The sequence below is a fragment of the Mycteria americana genome, chromosome 4 (genome assembly GCF_035582795.1).
Source record: "Mycteria americana isolate JAX WOST 10 ecotype Jacksonville Zoo and Gardens chromosome 4, USCA_MyAme_1.0, whole genome shotgun sequence".
NCBI lineage: Eukaryota > Metazoa > Chordata > Aves > Ciconiiformes > Ciconiidae > Mycteria > Mycteria americana.
The window spans coordinates 53,979,799-54,000,799 of record NC_134368.1 but is presented as its reverse complement, the minus strand read 5'-3'; the positions used below and the strand labels follow the sequence as shown (position 1 = coordinate 54,000,799).

The 21,001-nt window shown below is 39.9% G+C and overlaps 1 protein-coding gene across 2 annotated transcripts in view; it reads right to left on the bottom strand.

The window, feature by feature from the left end:
* The window catches only part of GRID2 (glutamate ionotropic receptor delta type subunit 2), a 735,317-nt gene that overhangs the window by 214,380 nt on the left and 499,936 nt on the right, over positions 1-21,001 (bottom strand). For both annotated transcript variants that reach the window (XM_075499270.1, XM_075499271.1), the window contains 3 exons: positions 19,202-19,255; positions 7,516-7,689; positions 2,183-2,344 (listed from right to left, as the gene is read on the bottom strand). In XM_075499270.1, the coding sequence (XP_075355385.1) occupies positions 2,183-2,344; positions 7,516-7,689; positions 19,202-19,255 (390 nt within the window). The remainder of the gene's footprint in view (positions 1-2,182; positions 2,345-7,515; positions 7,690-19,201; positions 19,256-21,001) is intronic.

Genomic DNA, 21,001 nt, shown 5'->3' with positions numbered 1-21,001 from the left:
GACATACACACATAGAGGAAATGTCTGTATTTAATTTTGGATTAAATTTTGACTTTCAATTTTAGCATGTTACTTCTAGAAATTCATCTGTCAGCACAATGCAGTATAAGGAGTATTTAAATTATTCAATTTACACCCATAAAATGGCTTCTTATCAAAGCTATCTCATTCAAATAGCAGAGAAATCCAAAAGCAACAGGATGCAAGCCTGGTTAGCTGCACATGTCAGGAATTTCCTTGGCTTTTGATTCATTTTCTAGCAAGCTAACCACAACCCTGGAATTTCCACTTGCTCCTGCCTCCTTGAATGCTTTCATATTTCTCCTGGCCATTTCTCTTCATGTTTCAGGGTTAAGAGCTACATAAATTGATCTTCAACACAGTGCAGCTCTTCTGTGAAAGGTCAACAGAAGGAGTTTGTTTTATTAATCACATCATTTTAGGAGGTGAGAATTGGAAGAAGATAAACTGGATAGCTAGGATGACGTGGCAAAGAATGGAATAAACTCTGTCTGAGATGCAAAGAGACGAGATGGTGGTAAGAAACAGCATAAAGGATGTTTATGTAGGAGAACAGGATCAGTCTCACATCCACAAACAACACAAGCAAGCAAATAATCATAATGCAAAACAGTCAGCAGTCCTTTCCATGGTGGAGTACTTCTAAATTTAGAGATGCTAGTAGGGCTACCAGACTTTGCCTGAAACTCCAGCTCAGATAGTAAATTCTAATTCTAAAGTGGAAGTGGGTATTTTGACATTTCCGGCTCAGGCATCTTATTTGGATTTGAGTAAGTAGAAATAGCTTTTATTTTATTAATGAAAAAGTATGCAATAGTATTTACAAAATGCAAGTTGATAAGAAAAGTTCCAGAACCAGCCTTGCCTGAAACATAGCTTAAAATACACGGGACTGCCAAATGTGAATTTGAAATTGTTCTGATAGGTTAAGAGCAATACAGTTTAGAGTTCCTTAAAGCCATATCCTGCCCCTGAAATAAGAAATGTGTCCTGGATTATCCTTGCAGTCTCATGACTTCAAACTATTAGAATGGAAACTGGGGACAGCCACCAAAGAAAGCCTTGAACTGTTATCTTGGAGCTAATGCAGATTGACCTGGGACTGGGGGAAAAATAAGCAGTGTTCAAAGAACCTTACATTTTGCCTTCATCATCATAATTTCTGGTGTAGCTAAAGACCTAACGCAGAACAGCAACTTCTTGAAACAACATTATATTTTAAATTATTTTTAAGTCCTTTTAATGAAAGCCATAAATAAAGCACTTTTTTTTTTTTTTTTTACTGTCCTGGGGTTTTTTGTATTTACAGTGTAGGCACTGCCAGCACTTTAAATGTAAGTATATATTACCAGGAAGTACATGCAGACAAATGAGAAGGCAGCTTTATGAAAGACATCAATAACATAAGGAGACTGAACCGAAAAACTTACAGGGAAGGGTAAACTACCAACCTATGCATATTTCGACTAAATACTGACCCAGAAGGCTGTGATAATTGTCTCTAAGTATGTGGAGGCTGTAGATATCATGAAGAAAGGGAATAACGAAGAAAAAATATCTTTAAAGACTGAAGAACAGGAAAAGCATCTTGGGCAATAGCATGATTAAGGTATGAAATAATAATGACACCGAAGTAGCGAGAGCTTAACATTGGATAAAACAATGTAGAGACTGTTACAGCGAACAGTTCTGCAATGGCAGGATATAGACTAGATGAGTTAGGGTTTTCCTCGCTCTCATTTCTACTATTTCACTATATTAATGTCAATAGCAGTGCAACAGCAAATTCCACAGAACATTACCCAAATGTAATTCTGCAACCTTTTTTTTTCTTTTACAAATAAAATAGTAAATTTATCTGCTTTACCTCCTAACGTGTGACACTTTTTCAATAGGATATTATTCGTACTTGAAAATTCTAGTAGTTTGTAGTTTTGGTAAACAAACTCATTGACTTCATTTCAAATATGCTCATTATGACACAGAAAAGAAACAAAAACAATTAAAGACTATTTTCATTCAGAAACTGTAAATATATCAAAACTATTGCTTTCAAAAGACACCGCTGGTACTGGCAAGAATAGTACTCACCTCAGAAGGAAATACTGCCTAATGCAAGTATTTTAGAAATCAAAGATGAGGAAATACAAGGAAAAGGTACCTTCTTAATGGTTTCCAACATGGATCGTCCTCCTTGCCAGGGTTTAGAGTTCTTCCTGATGCAGGTGAGGCTGGCCATGCTGTGCCACTTCCTGTCCTCCAGCTTCTTATGAAAGGCATTTGCCAACAGGAGGACAGTGTCGTATATATACAGGTTTGAAATCTGCAAAGACATTAAAAAGGAGTATTAGCATTATTATTTGTGGTCTCCTGCCAGAAGCCAGAATTTATCATTTGTTTTGCCTCACCCATAATCCTCTGGTAATTAAACGACTTATTTGGTATTGAGAAGAAACTATAAAAGTAAAAAAGTCGTATCTTTGGCTCTGGTAGAAACTGCAGCTAGGGGCTGCCACACTACAAGCGATTTCCAGCAACAAACTACACACTTGCAGCACCAAACTACACTACTACACTACAAAGCACTACTACATGTGAAGTAAAGGCAGCGCAGTCACTGGCACAGCTCCACTTGCAGAATTTAAAGCCCTACTTGTGAATATAAACAGACTTGCTTTTACTTTTAACCAGTTGCCTGCAACTTTCAATTTTTCAGTCATCACATATTTGGACACCATCAAATTCTCTTCAAGATTGTTTTATTCTTTTGAAAAATAGAGACTCTGAACATTTAAAATAAATCATTTCAGCATGGTGTTTGTTCCTGATTCTTGCAGTCAATTCTGATTGAGGCAATTTCTGGAATGAAATATGACCCAATGAAATCTTTCTCAGTGTGCAGTTGCATGTTGATTCTGCAATTTATAGTGTTTCCTGTCAGAGTATTTGGCAATGGCTGTTAACTCCTTGCAGGACGAAACTTACTGAATAAATGTGTATGTGTTTCACTATGAGCATAGTTACACACATACAGTGTGAGGAAGGTCCAGTTTGGCATCAAAGAGAGAACAGTTGAACTCAAGAAAAGAAATTACTTGTATGCCAGTTCCACTTACCCATGTACTGTTTCTATATATGTACTTTTAAATGCACACAGTACAAAGTCAGATGTGAAAGATACAATTCAACATCAACATAAAAGAACAGAAGCTCAGAATTTATGAACAATTCTGAAACAAGTAATTTACAATATAGCTTTATTTCAGTCATTTCTGTCCTCAAATGGTAGGAACATTTAAGTTACTAACAGTATCATAAAGAGAAACCTCAACTCTCCTGAAGAGAGGTTCTCGGGAAGAGAAATGATGTTCAGAAATGAGAAAGACTTTTGGGAATATTATTTTTAGATAACCTATTGGTCATTTGAAGCCATGGGGCCTGAAGTTACTGAGGGAAACTCGGTTTCCTCAGCTGCACTATGAAAGGGGCTGTAGAGCATTCCTAGTGCCTGAAAAAGATTAGCCAGCAGCAATTTGCTAACTGAGGCAAGGTTGCTGGTTTTTTTCTCCATCAGTCACAGACAAGCCAAAAGACATTTCCCAGATTTGTGGAATATGTTGACTGCTCTGTGTAAGGGTTTCTCCACACAGATGGTCTGCTCAAAACCCTAAATGAAGAGGTAAGCTTATAATAGGAAAGTATGCCAACTTTGTGGAGAATGCCCCTATTCTACCTCTTAAAAATATCCAAAGACTGGGGAAATCCTACAGCCATTGGGAGGGGTTATATGCCAAGGAAGTGCAATAATGCTGAAGATCTGAGACACTGACTGGCAAATCCACACATCACCTTAAAAAAAAGGAAAAAAAAGAAAAGAAAAAAAAAGAATAGCCTTTCTTCCTGCCTAATTACTCCTTTCCATATAACCTATTTTTTATGGTTTTATTCTCTTATGTAAATTCCATCATTATGCTGGCTTTGCCTGTGTCACCCACAATCTGCTCTGTACAGTTCTCATAGGAAGGTTTTGTGACAGACTCCTTCCCTGCCTAGCATCCAGGAAAGAGGTCGTCTTTCTCCTTACCTTGCCAGAATTTCCTGGGGCATTTTGCCTTTCACATTTTATTGAAGGAGATCTAATGGTCTGCTGCTTTCCCTCCTGATAAAGTCCCAGGATCCTCTATTGCCTTTACAACTCTACATTGTTAGTACCACAAACACACAGAACTTCTGATCCTTATTTCCCTTTTTCTTTAAATGACAATGATCCTTCACTCCCTCTTTCTGGAAGATGTTTTTTTATTCTTACTCGAGCTTCTCCCATGACTCCAGTGGCTATGAATATTTCCATTTCAGTATTCACCCAGGAACTAATTTACTTTCTGCAGATGCACAGGCCAGGCATCACTGTGCATAACAGGATTAAAAGTATGGATTGAGGATCTGGGTTCAGATTAATCAAGCATTTTTAAAATAACTTGGATGATTTGTCTGTGTATCGTAAACCTACAAAGAATTCAAAGCATTTCAGCTAAAACTGTATTTCCCCAAAGAAGTCAGCACCACAGAGACATTTGTTTCAGGGGGAGAGAAGGAATTATTTCTATGCTGTGAGGCAAGTTTATTTTACATAAGCCTTCGCCAAAGGAGAAAAAACTCAAACCTCCAGAGAGCAAAGACAATAAGGTCACTAATAAGATTAAACTGGTACATGAAGGGCTACAGATGCCAAGTCATCATTTCCCAACAAAATGACATTGCTTTCAAGGTAGTTTCCATAACCCAGTATCATGGGAATAAAGACTGTTGTCACAGTTCACGAGGAAGGATGCACTCACTAATCTAAGAGTAATATAGCTGGGCCTTCATCAAGTACTAACAGGGCTCAGGAGTACAGAGTTCAGCAATTATTAAGCATTGTTATTCCTTCACTAATAGTTCGGCTTAACATTTACAGCAATCAATCACTGATAATGCAATGATAAAGACACGACAATTAATTTCTGCTTCTCAAAATCAGCCTTCCCTGTCACTACCAGAAGTATGCCTCATTAGTAACTGTCCCGATGCAGAGAGTGGGGCTGTAATTAAAGTCACTTTACACTTTTATTCATTTCCCACATAAATTTACTGGGACATTTATCGCATTGCCTGGTATCCATTACTGATCCTTTATTTATTCCAAGTCTCTTAGACTAATGGCTGGACACTTGCATTACCAAGCAGTATCTAACTGCGTAACCTCCTGTTGATGCAATTCAAAATTCAGATATGATTTTCTGTTCCAGGGTGTAGAAGAAAGGTATTTAGCAATCAGATTAAATAGGAGTAATTAATCTGGATTAATGGTGTTTATTTTATACATACCTAGACTATCGCACATAGTGTTGAGACAAAAGGGTTATGGTACTAAGTACTTCTGTGAATCCAGTTTTTAACTTCCTTCCTCCAAAATGATACAAATTTATAGAAGCTGTTGTTTTGACTAGGACAATCCCAGAGACACAATGAGAGATGTTCACCAAAATATTTTTCAGTATTTTAATTAAGATGCTGAAAAAAATTAATTATTCACACAGACTTTAGGGGGAGTAATTCAGAAAAAATAAATCAAGAAATCCACCCTTATAATTTCCAGAGAATATTTCTGATTAGTCACACTTCAATGGCATTAAAAAAAGCATTAGAAATTTCAATTTATAAATTGTCCCAACTCCCCACTGGAATAGAAGTTAATTTATAATATTGTTGGGGAGAACAAAGAAACGGCGAAGAAACCCCACAGCTACTTGAAGGTCTCTGCATCATATGAAGACACAGGGGAAACTGTCAGAGTTTTTCTTCCTTTCATTTTTTAGTATTGTCTCACTCAGTTACTAATGAAGTGCAGCCGTCTCAGGGAAAGCACAAAAAAAGCAACTCAACTGTGCAGAACAGTTAAACCAGTCAAGATTCCATAATTCCTTTGAACCAAAACGTTATGAAAGCTTTCAATAGGAATATTACATCTCTCCAAGCTATAGGTTGATCAAGAAGGACAGGTTAAGGTACAAGGTCCAATCTAACACATTAAATGGAATTTGCCAATTTGCAGAGAATAAACTTTGATTTCTAGAACTTTTCTTTCCTAGAGTCACTTCACTGTTGAAGTGAAAACAAAATGAAAGTGAAGAGAAAATAAATCAAAACATGAAGCCTCCCCTTGATACACGATTCTTGTTTTCCGCCTTGCTCTAGTTAGTAACTTTGTTCATGAAAACTGCTCTTTGCAATCTCTAGCGGCTGCATGTAATCACACCCTCAGTTTTTAGGCATTATCCATAGACTACCAAAGTTCCCCCTAGGACCATGCTGCCATAACAGAATGGTGCAACCTAAAGATTTTTCATAGTTCCTAAATAGCCTCTGGAGATATCTTATGCATCTATTGACCTTACACAGCCCTGTTAATTTTAAAAACTCTAACAGCATCAATGTGCAGTGTGCTATGGCCAAAGTTTTTCACATCATCAATAGTTGCTTACTAGCTGCTTTGTGAACAATTAGTGAGGCAAAGGCTCTTACAGCTAACTTGAAACAGGACAAGACCAACCACGCTTTTCCTCCTTTTCCCCTTACATATTTTCATTTTAAGCAAGGACAGTCTTCAATACTTCCCTATTTCTCCCACTGTTTTCTCTCAGTCCTTTCTTTCAGCATCACAAGATGACTGCTCTCTTTGCTGCTAAGTCAGATATGCTCCTCCTGCACAGCTGCCAATGCAGTCATCTTTCCACAACTTCATAAATGACCACGCAAAAAACCAAAAGTAAAATTGACATCTTAAGCCAATTTCACACTCCTGACTTGCCATAGCTTTGTCATGATGAAACTTAACCAGATATACGAGAGAGATAGAGGACTTGCTCTTAGAAAAGCTATGTGAAGTCAGGAGGACAGTGGCCAGGATCCTGTTGCTGACTTCATGTGGCAGGAAGGCTCTTACAGTTTAATTGTGATTTGTAATTAACAACCCTGAAAATAAGGCCTCTTTGGAACATAGACATAGATTTAGCTGTGTACACCAAGACCCTTGAAACAGATGATGTGGGTGCTCCCCAGGAAGGCTTTCCACTTGACAACACATCTGAGGCTTAGAGAAGCAGGGCAACTGAGGAGACATTGGCTATGGGGAGGAAATTCTTCTCGGTAAGATGACAAAAAATAAAATTTAGCAGGGCAACAAAACTACTACCCCACTGCCTGGAGATCAGGTGTCTTTTTTTTGGACTTTTTTTCTCAATTGCTGTGGAGAGGGCGAGTTGTTGTTTTTGTCCATCAGTCACACTCATCCCTCGCCCAAGTATTTTCTTGTCATGCCATGAGGCATTAAACTACATGTCAGAGAGGACATGAAAAATAAACATTAAAAATTACACTAAGTCCCTGGGGAAAAACCTTGAACTTTTCTAGAAAGACAGTTCCCAGGTGGGAATAGACTGGTATATGAACTACCTCCATGCTTTGGGAGAAAGGGTCCTTTGGATCACACAGTGATGAAGATATTCTGTGGTTGCCACGGAAACAGCGCTGACTTATGTTTTGGGGGACTGGAAATGTCTGTCGAATAATTGTTAACCTTCCAATTGACCTTCTCACCAGCTCCTGCACATCCACATCATTTATTTCCTGGAAGACAAGGCAAGAGAGAGAATATGCATAAAAGTTAAAATACAGAAATGTTACCACCAGATTATAAACAAAAAATAAACTGAGAGGACCAAAAGGTGTGTGATTGCTACATGGCTATTGCTGAGCTCTGCCATAGCCTCAAAAAGAACCTATGCATGCTCATTAAAACAACTGACATACCACCCTTACAATAATTACAAAAGTTTAAAATGTACTGTGCCCAAACCTCACCAAATTTTTGTAGATGTAACTGGGCTTAGTTGTTTCATTTTAGGTTTTCTCTCCCTCTCCTTTTACCTTTGATCTTTTACTTAAAAATGTTTCACAGCATCCTTGGCAGATAATGTGTAAATCAGTAGGAAGTCATAGCATGATGTATTTCTAAGTGTAGCATTACTTAGGAGCTGTGAAGGTACAGACAATTATTCAGGCCTTAAGTGTTCATTTCCTGGAAACAGAATATCAAGAACCTATAAACAATGTGCAAGTTAGCAAACATCATTTACCAAAAGGGCAAAGAAAATGCATTAGAGCATTCTAGGTGTGTATGTGCTCATTTATAGCAAAACCTAATTTAAACCCAACTTTTTACTCCATAGGGTACCTATTAAGGCTTACCGCTAGACACTCAGCTCTACGGACACACATTTTAAAGAAAAAAAAAAACCTAAGTAAATGCATCAATATGTGAAATATTAAGCTTAAAATATTAACTTTAAGGCAGGTTAGGGAATCCAGAAAAACAGTTCTTTACATACTATAAATTCCTGCAGTTTGGCAACACAGTGTTTTACAGAATTGAACAATGAGGCCCTCGGGCAACACGGAGCGTGGGCTCACAAGCAACAGCCACTGACTCCAACCTTCACATAAGAACTTGAACTTTAGTTAAACATGGGCTTTTTCTGACGACTCAAATAGGGTCAGCTGGTAGCTTTCAAGGCAATTCTGTGTCTGTATTTTTCTGTAAAGCAGAAGAAATAATCTACAAAATTACTCAATCTTTTAAACTAGAATCTATTTTTCATCATACTGAACTGTTTGTCCATAATCTATCTTAATTACAGAGGCTGATGCCTCAGACTTTCTAGATGTTCAAATTTGTGGATACGTCCCCAGTAAGGGAGGTGCTCGAGGAGCTCCTATTGGCAGCGTGCATTTAACATGCATATAATGCATTCATATATTGCATACAGCCACAGTTTATTGAATATTTCCTATTCTCATTTGTATACTTACAGTTTTTCATTTTTTGAAGGATACAGCACATCTGCACTGTTATACCTGTAACTAAATGCCATAATCTTTTTTGCCTCTAGCTTCCTGATCTATACCCATAATCAAGAACTTAGGAGACACCAGGAGATAAATTTGCACTCAAATTACAGAATCTTTCTTGTGAAAAGGAAGCCAAGCTTTTGAAAAAGCAGGTCTTTAAATGTTAAGACAACTATACCAGTAATTTTGGCTTTTTTTTTTTGAGCCTCGGTTAATATTCTTTAACTTAATTATTTTGAAGCAACTTTTCTGGACATACTGGCATTTGTTCATTTCCTTTAAAGCTTGGAAGAAAAATACATGAGATGTAAATTTTAACTTCTACTGTATTCACTGCAGTAAAATTATTTTATTCTTCTTCACAGATTGTCATAGTTTTTGAATTCATCTGTTATTAATGTTCTTTATGAAATATAGATTTTTCTGCAAACAAAAATAACACATGGCATCAGCTGTGTCCAGTGTAATATCTTGCATTTCTGGTTGATTAATCTTTAATGTACCATAGATAATGGTTTCTCTCAGCTTAAGATGCCGTCTTTTCATTTAGTCTGTATCATTTCACTAGCTGCCAGGTAAAAAAAATAAAATGCTGTTTTAGCAAAATGCATGTAATTTTTTTTGTAAGACTTTCAATATAACGGGAAGGGAGAGCTCAAGAAACTTTTTATCTTGATTTTAAACTACATCCTTTCTCAGAGGATTTAAAAAATGTTTGCCTGGTTTCATTATACACCATGCCCAAACCGCAACAGCAAGACTATTAGACTTGTTCTAATAATATAAAAACTGATACCTGCATGGCCATGTTATATTGCTAAAGAATACTTTAAAAGATATTTTGACTATCAGCTGCTCAAACATTTATCTTTTCTGCCTCAAAAGTGTATTTATTTTTTCTGTATTCAGCATTTTTTGGTGCATTTTAATTAGAATGTTCTCATTTTAACCTTACTACCTCATATTTTTATACATCACCTGAGAACTAATAATAGAATGCAAACACCAAAGAGATTTTTGTATTGTTGCCAAGGAGGTATATACATCAATAGATTAATGACAGCTATTATTTTAAATGCTGTGAATTCCACTGATTATATCATAAATTCAGATTTTAGGTTAACAACAAAGCAATCCCATGCAAATCCAAATTCAACTTTAGTCATTTGCTATATATTTCTTTGTCATTTTTTTAAAACTTGGCATTGACTGAGCGACGAGCCTTTTATATAATGACTCTCCAATATCATCTCTCATTCTTGAATTTTGGATCTGACTTAAGAAAACTATATAAAGCAGCTATTGTATGAAAGGAAACAATTTTCATTTGCACTTCAAAGGAGGATACAGTATAATGATATAAGGATGGCAGATGATCTGTTATACAAGCACCAAATGTCAAAAAAAATTACAAAGTTGGCCAAATTGAACTGAGTTGGCACCTATATAAATTTAAGCTAGGTTATGTGGTGGGTTTTTTTTGAAAAATCAGAAGTTCAATATACAGTTCCAAACCTTTCTTTTGTTGGTCTGAACTTGGAATAAAGAGGAGGCTATCCTATTTCAAATGGAACAAGGGTAAAATTAGATGTACATTTCATCTGAGTAGGTAAATAAATAAGGAAAGAAATGCTATTTTAAATTAATAGCTCTTTATAGATGAATTAGGAAAAGGAAACTGCAGAGGATCACCTCGGCCCTCAGGGAGCGCAAGCGATCAGGAGCGCCGCGAACAGGGCGGGCAAACAGGGCGTGGCGTGTCAGCAAGGGCATGGCACAGCAGTCTGAGCAGAAAGGCGTGCAGGAAGGGCGCTGAAGCTCTGCCAGCTTGACCAGGGAGCAATGGTATCCACCCGGCAGAAGACCATGGCTTCTCTAAGCTCTGCACCCACCACAACTGACGGAGCTTCCCGGAGAGAGCTGCGGTGGGGACACGCTGCCGGCCCGGTGTCAGGCTGCAGGCTGTGCCCGACTCCTGGGCCAGTACCGGCGGGCAGCAGTGAGCCCAGCTGCGGGAGGTCTGCCCAGGCAGAGGAACTCCTCCGCTTCGTGGCAGAGCTGCGGGAGGAGGCGAGGAGGTTGAGGAGTATCAGGGAGTGTGAGAGAGGGATAGACTGCTGGAATCGCAGCCTACCACCCCTGGGACAGGCCCAACAGGCAGACAGGACGCACGATACGGAGGATCCCCTGTCCTCTCTCTGCCTGGCTGAACATGGTGACTTAAGGGATAGGAGGCAACGGCAACAAGCTCCTGTCTGGTGCAGCAGGTGCATCTTCTCTGTGACTACCCCACCTTCCCAGGTGCCCTCACATAATAGGTATGAGGCTCTGCAAGTGGAAGGAAACAATGATGAGGACGACGGTTCATCTAGCTTGGAGGTGCCGCCGAGGTGAAGTCAGCCTATGCCCTGCATCAAAACTGCTTCCATAAAGAAAAAAAGATAGGTCATTGTCATAGGAGACTCCCTTCTGAAGGGAAACAGAAGGCCTGATATACAGACCGGACCCACTTCTTAGGGAAGCCTGCTGCCTCCCTGGGGCCCGGGTTAAAGACGTGATGAGAAAACTTCCTACCCTGGTACGGCCCTCGGATTATTATCCGTTATTGATTTTTCAGGTAGGCAGTGATGAAGCTGCAACTAGAAGTCTGAGGGCAATCAAGAGAAACTTCAGGACCTTCGTCCCAGACTGGTTAAGGGATCAGGAGCACAAGTAGTGTTCTCCTCTATCCCTCCAGTTGCAGAAAATGATGAGGGAAGAAACAGGCAGAACCAGATGATCAATACCTGGCTCCATGACTGGTGTCACCAGCAGGATTTTGGTTTTTTTTGATCATGAGCCAACTAGGGAAGGTGCCCCGCTGGACCTGTTGTTTGTGAACAGAGAAGGACTTGTGGGTGATGTGACGGTTGGAGGCCATCTTCGGCATAGTGATCACAAAATGACAGAGCTTTTGATTCTTGGAGGAGCAAGGAAGGGGGCCAGCAGAACTGCCGCCTGGGACTTCTGGAGGGCAGCCTTCAGCCTGTTTAGGAGACTGGTTGACAGAGTCCTTTGGGAGGCAGTCCTGAAGGGCAAAGGAGTCCAGGAAGGCTGGACATTCTTCAAGAAGGAAATCTTAAAGGCGCAGGAGCAGGCCGTCCCCATATGCCAAAAGACAAGCCAGAAGGGAGGAAGACCGGCCTGGCTGAACAGAGAGCTTTGGCTGGAACTCAGGAAAAAAAGGAGAGTTTATGACCTTTGGAAGAAGGGGCAGGCAACTCAGGAGGACTACAAGGATGTCATGAGGTTCTGCAGGGAGAAAATTAGAAGGGCCAAAGCCCACCTAGAACTTAATCTGCCTACTGCCGTAAAAGACAATAAAAAAATGTTTCTATAAATACATTAGCAACAAAAGGAGGGCCAAGGAGAATCTCCATCCTTTATTGGACATAGCGACAAAGGATGAGGAAAAGGCTGAGGTACTTAATGCCTTCTTTGCCTCAGTCTTTAACAGTAAGACCAGTTGTTCTTGGGGTACCCAGCCCCCTGAGCTGGAAGACAGGGATGGGAGCAGAATGAAGCCCCCATAAGCCAAGGGGAAATGGTTAGCAACCTGCTACACCACTTAGACACACACAAGTCTATGGGGCTGGATAGGATCCACCCAAGGGTACTGAGGGAGCTGGCAGAAGTGCTCACCAAGCCACTTTCCATCCTTTATCAGCAGTCCTGGCTAACAGGGGAGGTCCCAGCTGACTGGAGGTTAGCAAATGTGATGCCCGCCTACAAGAAGGGCTGGAAGGAGAATCCAGGGAACTACAGGCCTGTCAGCCTGACCTCAGTGCCAGGGAAAGTTATGGAGCAGATCATCTTGAGTGCCATCACATGGCACATACAGGACAACCAGGTGATCAGGCCCAGTCAGCATGGGTTTATGAAAGGCAGGTCCTGCTTGACTAACCTGATCTCACCACCACTCAGGTAACCCGCTTAGTGGATGAGGGAAAGGCTGTGGATGTTGTCTACTTAGACTTCAGTAAAGCCTTTGACACTGTTTCCCACAGCATTCTTCTGGAGAAACTTGCTGCTCATGGCTTGGACAGGTGTACTCTTCGCTGCATAAAAAACTGCCTGGATAGCTGGGCCCAAAGAGTTGTAGCGAATGGAGTTAAATCCAGTTGGTGGCCTGTCACAAGTGGTGTTCCCCAGGGCTCAGTACTGGGGCCAGTTCTGTTTAATATCTTTATCAATGATCTGGATGAGGGCACTGAGTGCACCCTCAGTAAGTTGGCAGCTGACACCAAGTTGGGTAGGAGTGTTGATCTGCTTGAGGAGAGGAAGGCTCTGCAGAGGGACCTGGACAGGCTGGATTGATGGGCTGGGGCCAATTGTATGAGGTTCAACCAGGCGAAGTGCCGGGTCCTGCACTTGGGTCACAACAACCCCATGCAACGCTACAGGCTTGGGGAAGAGTGGCTGGAAAGCTGCCAGGCAGAAAAGGACCCGAGGGTGTTGGTCAACAGCTGGCTGAATACAAGCCAGCAGTGTGCCCAGGTGGCCAAGAAGGCCAATGGCATCCTGGCTTCTATCAGAAATAGTGTGGCCAGCAGGACCAGGGAAGTGATCGTGCCCCTGTACTTGGCACTGGTGAGGCCGCACCTCGAATACTGTGTTCAGTTTTGGGCCCCTCACTACAAGAAGGACATTGAGGTGCTGGAGCGTGTCCAGCAAAGGGCTACAAAGCTGGTGAAGGGTCTAGAGTACTAATCTTATGAGGAGCAGCTGAGGGAACCGGGGTTGTTTAGCCTAGAGAAAAGGAAGCTCAGGGGAGACCTTATTGCTCTCTACAGCTACCTGAAAGGAGGTTGTAGTGAGGTGGGTGTCAGTCTCTGCTCCCAAGTAACAAGTGATAGGACAAGAGGAAATGGCCTCAAGTTGTGCCAGAGGAGGTTTAGATCAGATATTAGGAAAAATGTCTTCACTGAAAGGGTTGTCAAGCATTGGGACAGGCTGCCCAGGGAAGTGGTTAAGCCACCATCCCTGGAAGTATTTAAAAGATGTGTAGATGTGGTGCTTATGGACATGGTTTAGTGGTGGACTTGGCAGTGCTACATTAACAGTTGGACTTGATGATCTTAAGGGTCTTTTCCAACCTAAATGATTCTATGATGTATCAGGCAGAGACTCCAGTGGGAAGCAAGACTATGTACTGGACACCTAATATACATTGCAATCCAGCTTAATCTCATTATTTTTAGATCAGCAACCTAGACAGAAACTTACTGTTCACCACAGAGCAACTGCACCAGCGGTGAGACACATGGAGGGAAAGAATTTATTCACATGCTGCAGTAATAAGCACCAAAGTCAGCAATACCTTTTCTTTTGGAAGCATCTTAACTTTGGGCCAAGAAGACAATTCCAGTATTTATCATATACTGGACATGCCTTATTTTCCAGTGCATGCCATGTCTTCACCACATCCTTCATGACACTCAGAGAGGAGAGTGTTTCTTCCTCCTCCAAAAGCCAGCAGCAGTGAGCAGGGGGCAGAGCGGGAAAGGGTAGCCACTGCACATCCCTTCGAGGCCTCTGGGCTGCCGCTGCCATGCCATAGCATACCTGTGCTATGCCCTTCCTGAATTTCTCAGAACTTTCCAAAGAGGAGTGGTTGAGGGGAAGGCATAACTAGATGAAGCTCCAAGACAAATAAAGGGAAATCTTGAACTCCATAATCATTTGCTCCATTATATCTCTCTTGGGTTTCTTAGGTTCTGGGGAGGATGATGACAAAGAGGAAACTGATAGGACAAGGAGAAATCAATTTTTAGCTTTCACAGAGAAAAAAAATTCAAGAGCTTGGAGAAAGCAGGGCTAAGTCAGTCTGTCCATTGGCTCTCACCTGTCTGAAAAAAAGAGCTGGCAGCTTAGTCACCAACCTGTACCAAAGAGGGTGGCATTTCATACCTGACCTGCCTTCACTATTGGAAAATGTAAGAGTTAAATGAACCTCTAATGCTACTATTAATCAATTATCCATATTAAAATGTAGAATTATGTGAGCTCCTAGAACTGAGCTGCGATTTTAGGACCTGATCTAGCTGCTTGGGCTTAAAACATAGTCATACTCAATGCTCTTCTTCATGGTGGAGTGCATTGGGCTGAAACACAATGGAACAAGCTGAATGCATCGGCTGAGGACCAGCCCTCTCCTAGGAAAAATGTGTTCATCTTAAAGTAGGCTTTGAATACAACCTTGTGGGTCCTCCAGTCCTCTCTTCTGCTGTGATGGGTAAACCTCTTGGATCTTTTTCCATAAGCTGTTCTTTAGAAGAGTTTGGTTTTTGTTTTCCTTCTGTCCTCAAAGAAGGAGTTTTTCCACACTCTGATGCCTCTGGTAATTAGAAACCTTCTACTAACTTTTGCTCTCAATTTATTCATGGGCAATTTGAACTCATTTGTTCTTGTGCCAACCTTGTCCTCTAGCCCTTGACAACGATGCATTTATTCACACTCTGTATGTGTTTATAAACAGAGAGTATATCCTCTTTCAGTCTTTGTTTTCATAGGCCAATCAAGCCAACCTTTTCAGTCTCTTCTCACACAAATCAGCTTTTCTGTGCATCTGTTCCATTTTAATTTTAATAGAAGTGGTCATAATTGTGAACATTATCGCAGATGAAATCCAACCAATCCTTTGTACAGTAGCATTAATATTTTCACCTCCTGTATGGTAACTGTAGGCAGTGGAAAGTGTTTTGGGCTTGAGTAAACAATAGTAATAGAGAACAGGGTCATCTTACTATGCCCAAGGCTGCCATCAGAATGTTTTAACAAAAGAAAATGCTTGAGACAGACATGGATTTAAAACTAAAAAAAAGGTTGTTTCTTTCATTTAAAAAGAGCAAAAGAAAGAAAAGTTATGAGAATCATACAAATGCCCCTTCTTCAGTTCCACTAAATAAAATCTAAGCTTACTGTACACTTGTGATTTAAGAGTCATAAAGAAATATAATTTTACTCTCTTGGGCTTTTTGAGGTTATATTTACTATTGTGCAGAGAGAAAGAAGCAGGCAGAGACAGACTGACAGGGGGAGAGAGAGAGAGTGAGAAATCCATTCTCACATTTTGTTAAGGCATATTTTATCATGACTACATTCGAATCTATGATTCCTGCAAATTTTAAATAAAGAATTGCACCATCTGCTTTAAGGCCCTGAAGAAATAGAAACATTTATTTGGAGAGTGTTTCCTCAGCTGACTGCACTGATCAGAAGAGATTTGCATTATTTGCAAAGGACTAATACGATGCATTATGCTTTAGCAAATTATGAATCCTCTCATTTTATGGGAACACCCCCCTCCTCCCACACATGCATTTCCATTATGATACACAGTCTTCAAGCAAATTTGCTGTATTACATAAAACAGCAACTAATGGGACAATAAGAATTAAGGAACTCTTTCTAGGCATTATAGCATTTAAAGCGAGCAATTAAAATAACAGATGTTACCTCACAAAGCCTAAGCAGATTCCTGATCACAAAACTGAAGGTGGTATTTTGTTTTGTATTACTATACTCGGTAAGCGTGTTGTATGCCCTTGGCACAGTGATGGAGAAGGAAAGAAAATTCCATCTTATTTTGCTGTCTCATTGCAAGGAATTATTTGAATCGTATGTGGATTTTGCAAAACAATGTATTTTCACTGCAACAGATCATCTTAGATTTTCAGATTAGGAGGCTAGAGAAGCAGTGTTACAGTTACTTAGTTGACAGTCTGATTTAGCCAATATGTGCACACAAATACATGTCTAAGGCGTCACAAAAGATTTATGTAAGCAACAAAACGAGCAGAGCTCTGAGACCATTTGACAGTCATATGGAAGTACTGTGGTCATCAACAGCTAATGGACAACCGTATCAAATGGACTTGGATGTGAAGATAGGTATTTGATATACCACACAGTAAGAGGCCTATAAATCACTGCATTTCCAAATCTTGCACTGCCAAAGTGCAGGCATTGTGATCCTGTTACTCAACTGGTAAAATGTTGCAATAAGCAAGTAATGTTGTGCAACATTCATCATTCAGGAAATATGTACATTTCTGTTTAATTTGGACATAGTGATAAGGTAAAATAGGGCAAAACATGATTCTTTCCATATCATTATCTACAAATCTTATTTCTTGCTAATCTGATTTTTGTGTCCACAAAATATTGAGATTATTAGCATTTTGAAACAAAGCTTGCAAGTAAGTTACTTAAGTGGGAATATGGATTTAGGTCCAGAAGCAGATAAAGATGAGATGGCATTAAATACGTTCACCTTCTTTATAACCAACAGCAGGAATGACTGAATGAGATACAGAGATTTTAATGACTACGGTTTACAGCATGGTTTGTCAGAATGAACTTAATTGCAGCTTTCACCCATTTCACATACAAGAGTATAAAACTAAGAAGGGACGATGTATGTTTCTCTCTGTACATCATTCCGCTCTCCTAGCTGTTGGGACCAGAGCCCAAAGAAAGAGTTTTGGAGCGGAGAAGGCAGTTTAGAGTGGTAACCACTTCAATCACTCTGCCATTTAATCTGCTGCAATGTGCAAATAACAATGTTCAGAAAGCAGATTTTTTTTCCAGAGAGACACTAATTTCTGACTAAAAAGCAAGGAGAAAGTGTGTACATTGGGAATGGATCCCAGGTTTTGTTTTGCTTTTTGAGGGTGGAGGAGCTGACACAGCTAAAAGCAAGCACCTTCTTTTGAACTTTCCAATTCAAATAACATTTAAAATGAAAAACCAATGGCAGTGTCTTTAACTTGAACAGCAAGCCAATATCTGGGCTCTGCCTAAGAAATTGTTGTCTAATCTATTGATACAGAGGTTAATGGTGGACTACTTTAGATTTAGTTAATGCTCTTTTTAAAATAATAAGTGTTAACTCTGAAGAGTAGAGATGAACACTCTACTTCAAGATGCCACTTACTACAAGTGAATTCTAGTTTAATCTGACAGGAAAAAGAAAACATGTATGTTGTTCTCATAACTGTCTGCAGCTTAAAGCTGGGTTCTCAACCAGTGAGGCCCACCCCATTCAGTGCTGGAAAATACACACATTACTGGTCAAGAGCAATGCAGGGCCCAAACCAATAATTTCTGCTGGACCTGGGTTGTCTTCACAGCGTTCTGAGGCATAATTTTCTCCAGGGAAAACTGGCCAAAAATCCACTGGTTTAAACGAGTAGGCCAAAGTACAATACCACTGCAACAACGTTATACCTCACTATAACCTTGAAAAAAATGCTTTGGGTTAAATTACCTCAATATTAGCACACTGTACTAATGAAAATCTAGTAATTAAGTATGAAAACAGAAGTGCACGGTAAATCCAGAGAGTAGACCTGGAATTTACACTCAGTATCTCGAAGCAATCTTTTATCCTGAGAATATACAGGAGTAGCACGATCTACATGTTAGGGTAGAGTTATCCCCCAGGGAATTCAGCTGTTCTGGTCCTAAATTGCTTTTCATAAAACAAAAGAAAAATCTGAATGTCGTCAAATCTAAAAACAACTATATTGTTCAATGTTTTATATGCAAAGCTACTTCACATATTGACTTGTCATATTTTAGCTGACAAGCATTCATGGAAGAACCTATTTCACAGTTTAAAAACAGAATTTCAATTTAACTTTCTTCCTTTTTTCCCTTCATGAACATTCATATATGACCTGACCCAGAAGTCCACCAGAAAGCCTCCCACTAATATCAATAGGTTTGGGTATCAACCATGACTGAATTCTAGGGGAATTCTTGGAAGGAAAGGGAAAGATGGGATTTTATTATTATTATTTTTATCAAGAAAAATCATTATAATATAAACAAACCACAAACACTCCATTATGAAAGATTACATATGAAAAAGGACCTTAAAAAGATCCCCTAAAAACAGTCAGCTCAAGTTGAATGTGAGATCTCAAGATACTCAGAAGGAAAGGGTTTTTTTCATTTTATTTTCCATTTATTCATTGAAGGACTTCTGTTTAAAGTAGGCGAGACAAAACAGTGAAGTCCAAGAACTTGTCATTTTATTTTTATTAAGCAACATCCACTCCCCCAGCATGCCTGAATGTTGTCGGAGCTACTGCTTCCTGTTGGCAAAGTCAAGATCAGCATGAATATTGTCAGTAAGCCTGAAAACAGGATTCATGATTCACAACAATGTTCACTTGACAGTTACCTCATTTATAATGATCCAGTGACAGTCAAAAGCAACCAAATTAGTCTCCACGACCTGAAATAGAGAACAAACCAGCTATCAGTCAACTTGCTTGTGAAAGCCAGAAAAAAAATTTAATGGATGCTCTCTGCAAATGACAAAACCCGAAGCACATGCTCTCAAAGACCTTTGTTATTCAACTGAGGATAGAGAACCTTTAGCAAAATTCTGCAGAAGCATTTGTGTTATTGTTTGACTTGCTAATTAAACTTGGAAAATACATTCCATTGCTGGCATCATGGAAGAGAATATGTTTCAGTTGACTGAGGAGAAAATGAAATAATTTTTGCCTTAATGTTGTGTGTTGAGAGGGAGCAACAGAGAGGAAGGCAGAAAATGAATATCAAGTAACTCTTGTCAGATTTCTATAGCTCCTGCCTCTAAGGCCTTTCCAGTGTACACCTACCCTGGAAGCCTGTGAATTAAAAAAACCAAAACAAACCCAAACCAAAAACCCCCACACCACAAACACTGGGGTTCATAAAAATGCAAAGAGCAGGGAGGAGAGCGTTCTCTTGAGAAAGAGGGCTGTCACAGGGATGACGAATGATGACCTGTCCCAGGCTCCATGCACGGAGGGCCTCTAATCCTCCTCCCACGCATCCTCTCCGTTCCTTTGCTGGAAATTATTCCAGGAGCTGCCTCCGTGCTGGACTGAAAATGTAGTTCCTAACTCATCTTTCACTCAGTCTTATTCTTTCCATCCTTGAATCCACTACACTTTTGTGGTGAGTCATCTTTGATTCACCTTTGCAGCGGAAACAAAGAGGGGAAAAAAAAACCCCACATTTGGTCTGCTTTCATTATCTAGGAAAGAAATCATCCGCAGGAGGGAGGCCAGAAAAACTACAGAAAAGGCTGGACACCTTTACATTTTTTCCTAAATGAAACTGAATTAGCATAGACACTGAAATAGTTATAAAACCTAATTAATCACATTTTATTTGTATAATCACCATGCTCATCTTTATTCACAATTCAAAACTACTATACACTTAAAACTGCATTGAATCCCAGGAAAAAACAAAGACAAAAATTGAAACAAGGCTTGGAACTTACAATGTTTTAACGTTCAAGTAGATGACTAGTGCTGGGCTGTTATTACCTGGACCACTGCACAGCAGCCATGTTCGGCTTTTAATGATGACCAGCACAAACAATGGTTGTCAAGGATGATTGCAATTTATACTGTGCCATGTTCAAAGGAGAACAATTTAACTGGCCACAAATCTTAAAAGCAGCAAAAACCCCCATACTGATAACCTTCATTATTAATTCAAAGGCCATTAGAATCAGGGACACTGCTTATTTACTAGAATGATAGGCAAGATTGGAAATTCTGATCTGGACACACTGGAAAAGAGACCAAAAGCAGCATTATATGAACTGACATCTTATTTGAAACTCTTACAGCACCAATAAGAAATGAGGGGAAATGAAAGCCATAGCTGCTAACGCGCTCCTGGAAAATTTCAATATTATTAGCAGTTGGAATCAGGGTCCTCACTTTACGTGGAATTTAGACTCACTACTCTTTCTCTGTGGCAACAACAATATATTTTGTTGTGTTGCTTTGACATTTTCTTGCATTCTCCACAGTAGGTGTCCACATGGCACATATAAAGGAACAGGACAGAAACTGAATAACTAAGTGATGGGAGGCATCACAACAGGCCCAGCCAGGATGCTTAAACTGGAACATGGCTGTTCTAATCAGATCTCTTATACCAAACCAGTTGGAAGACAAACACATCCAGAAAC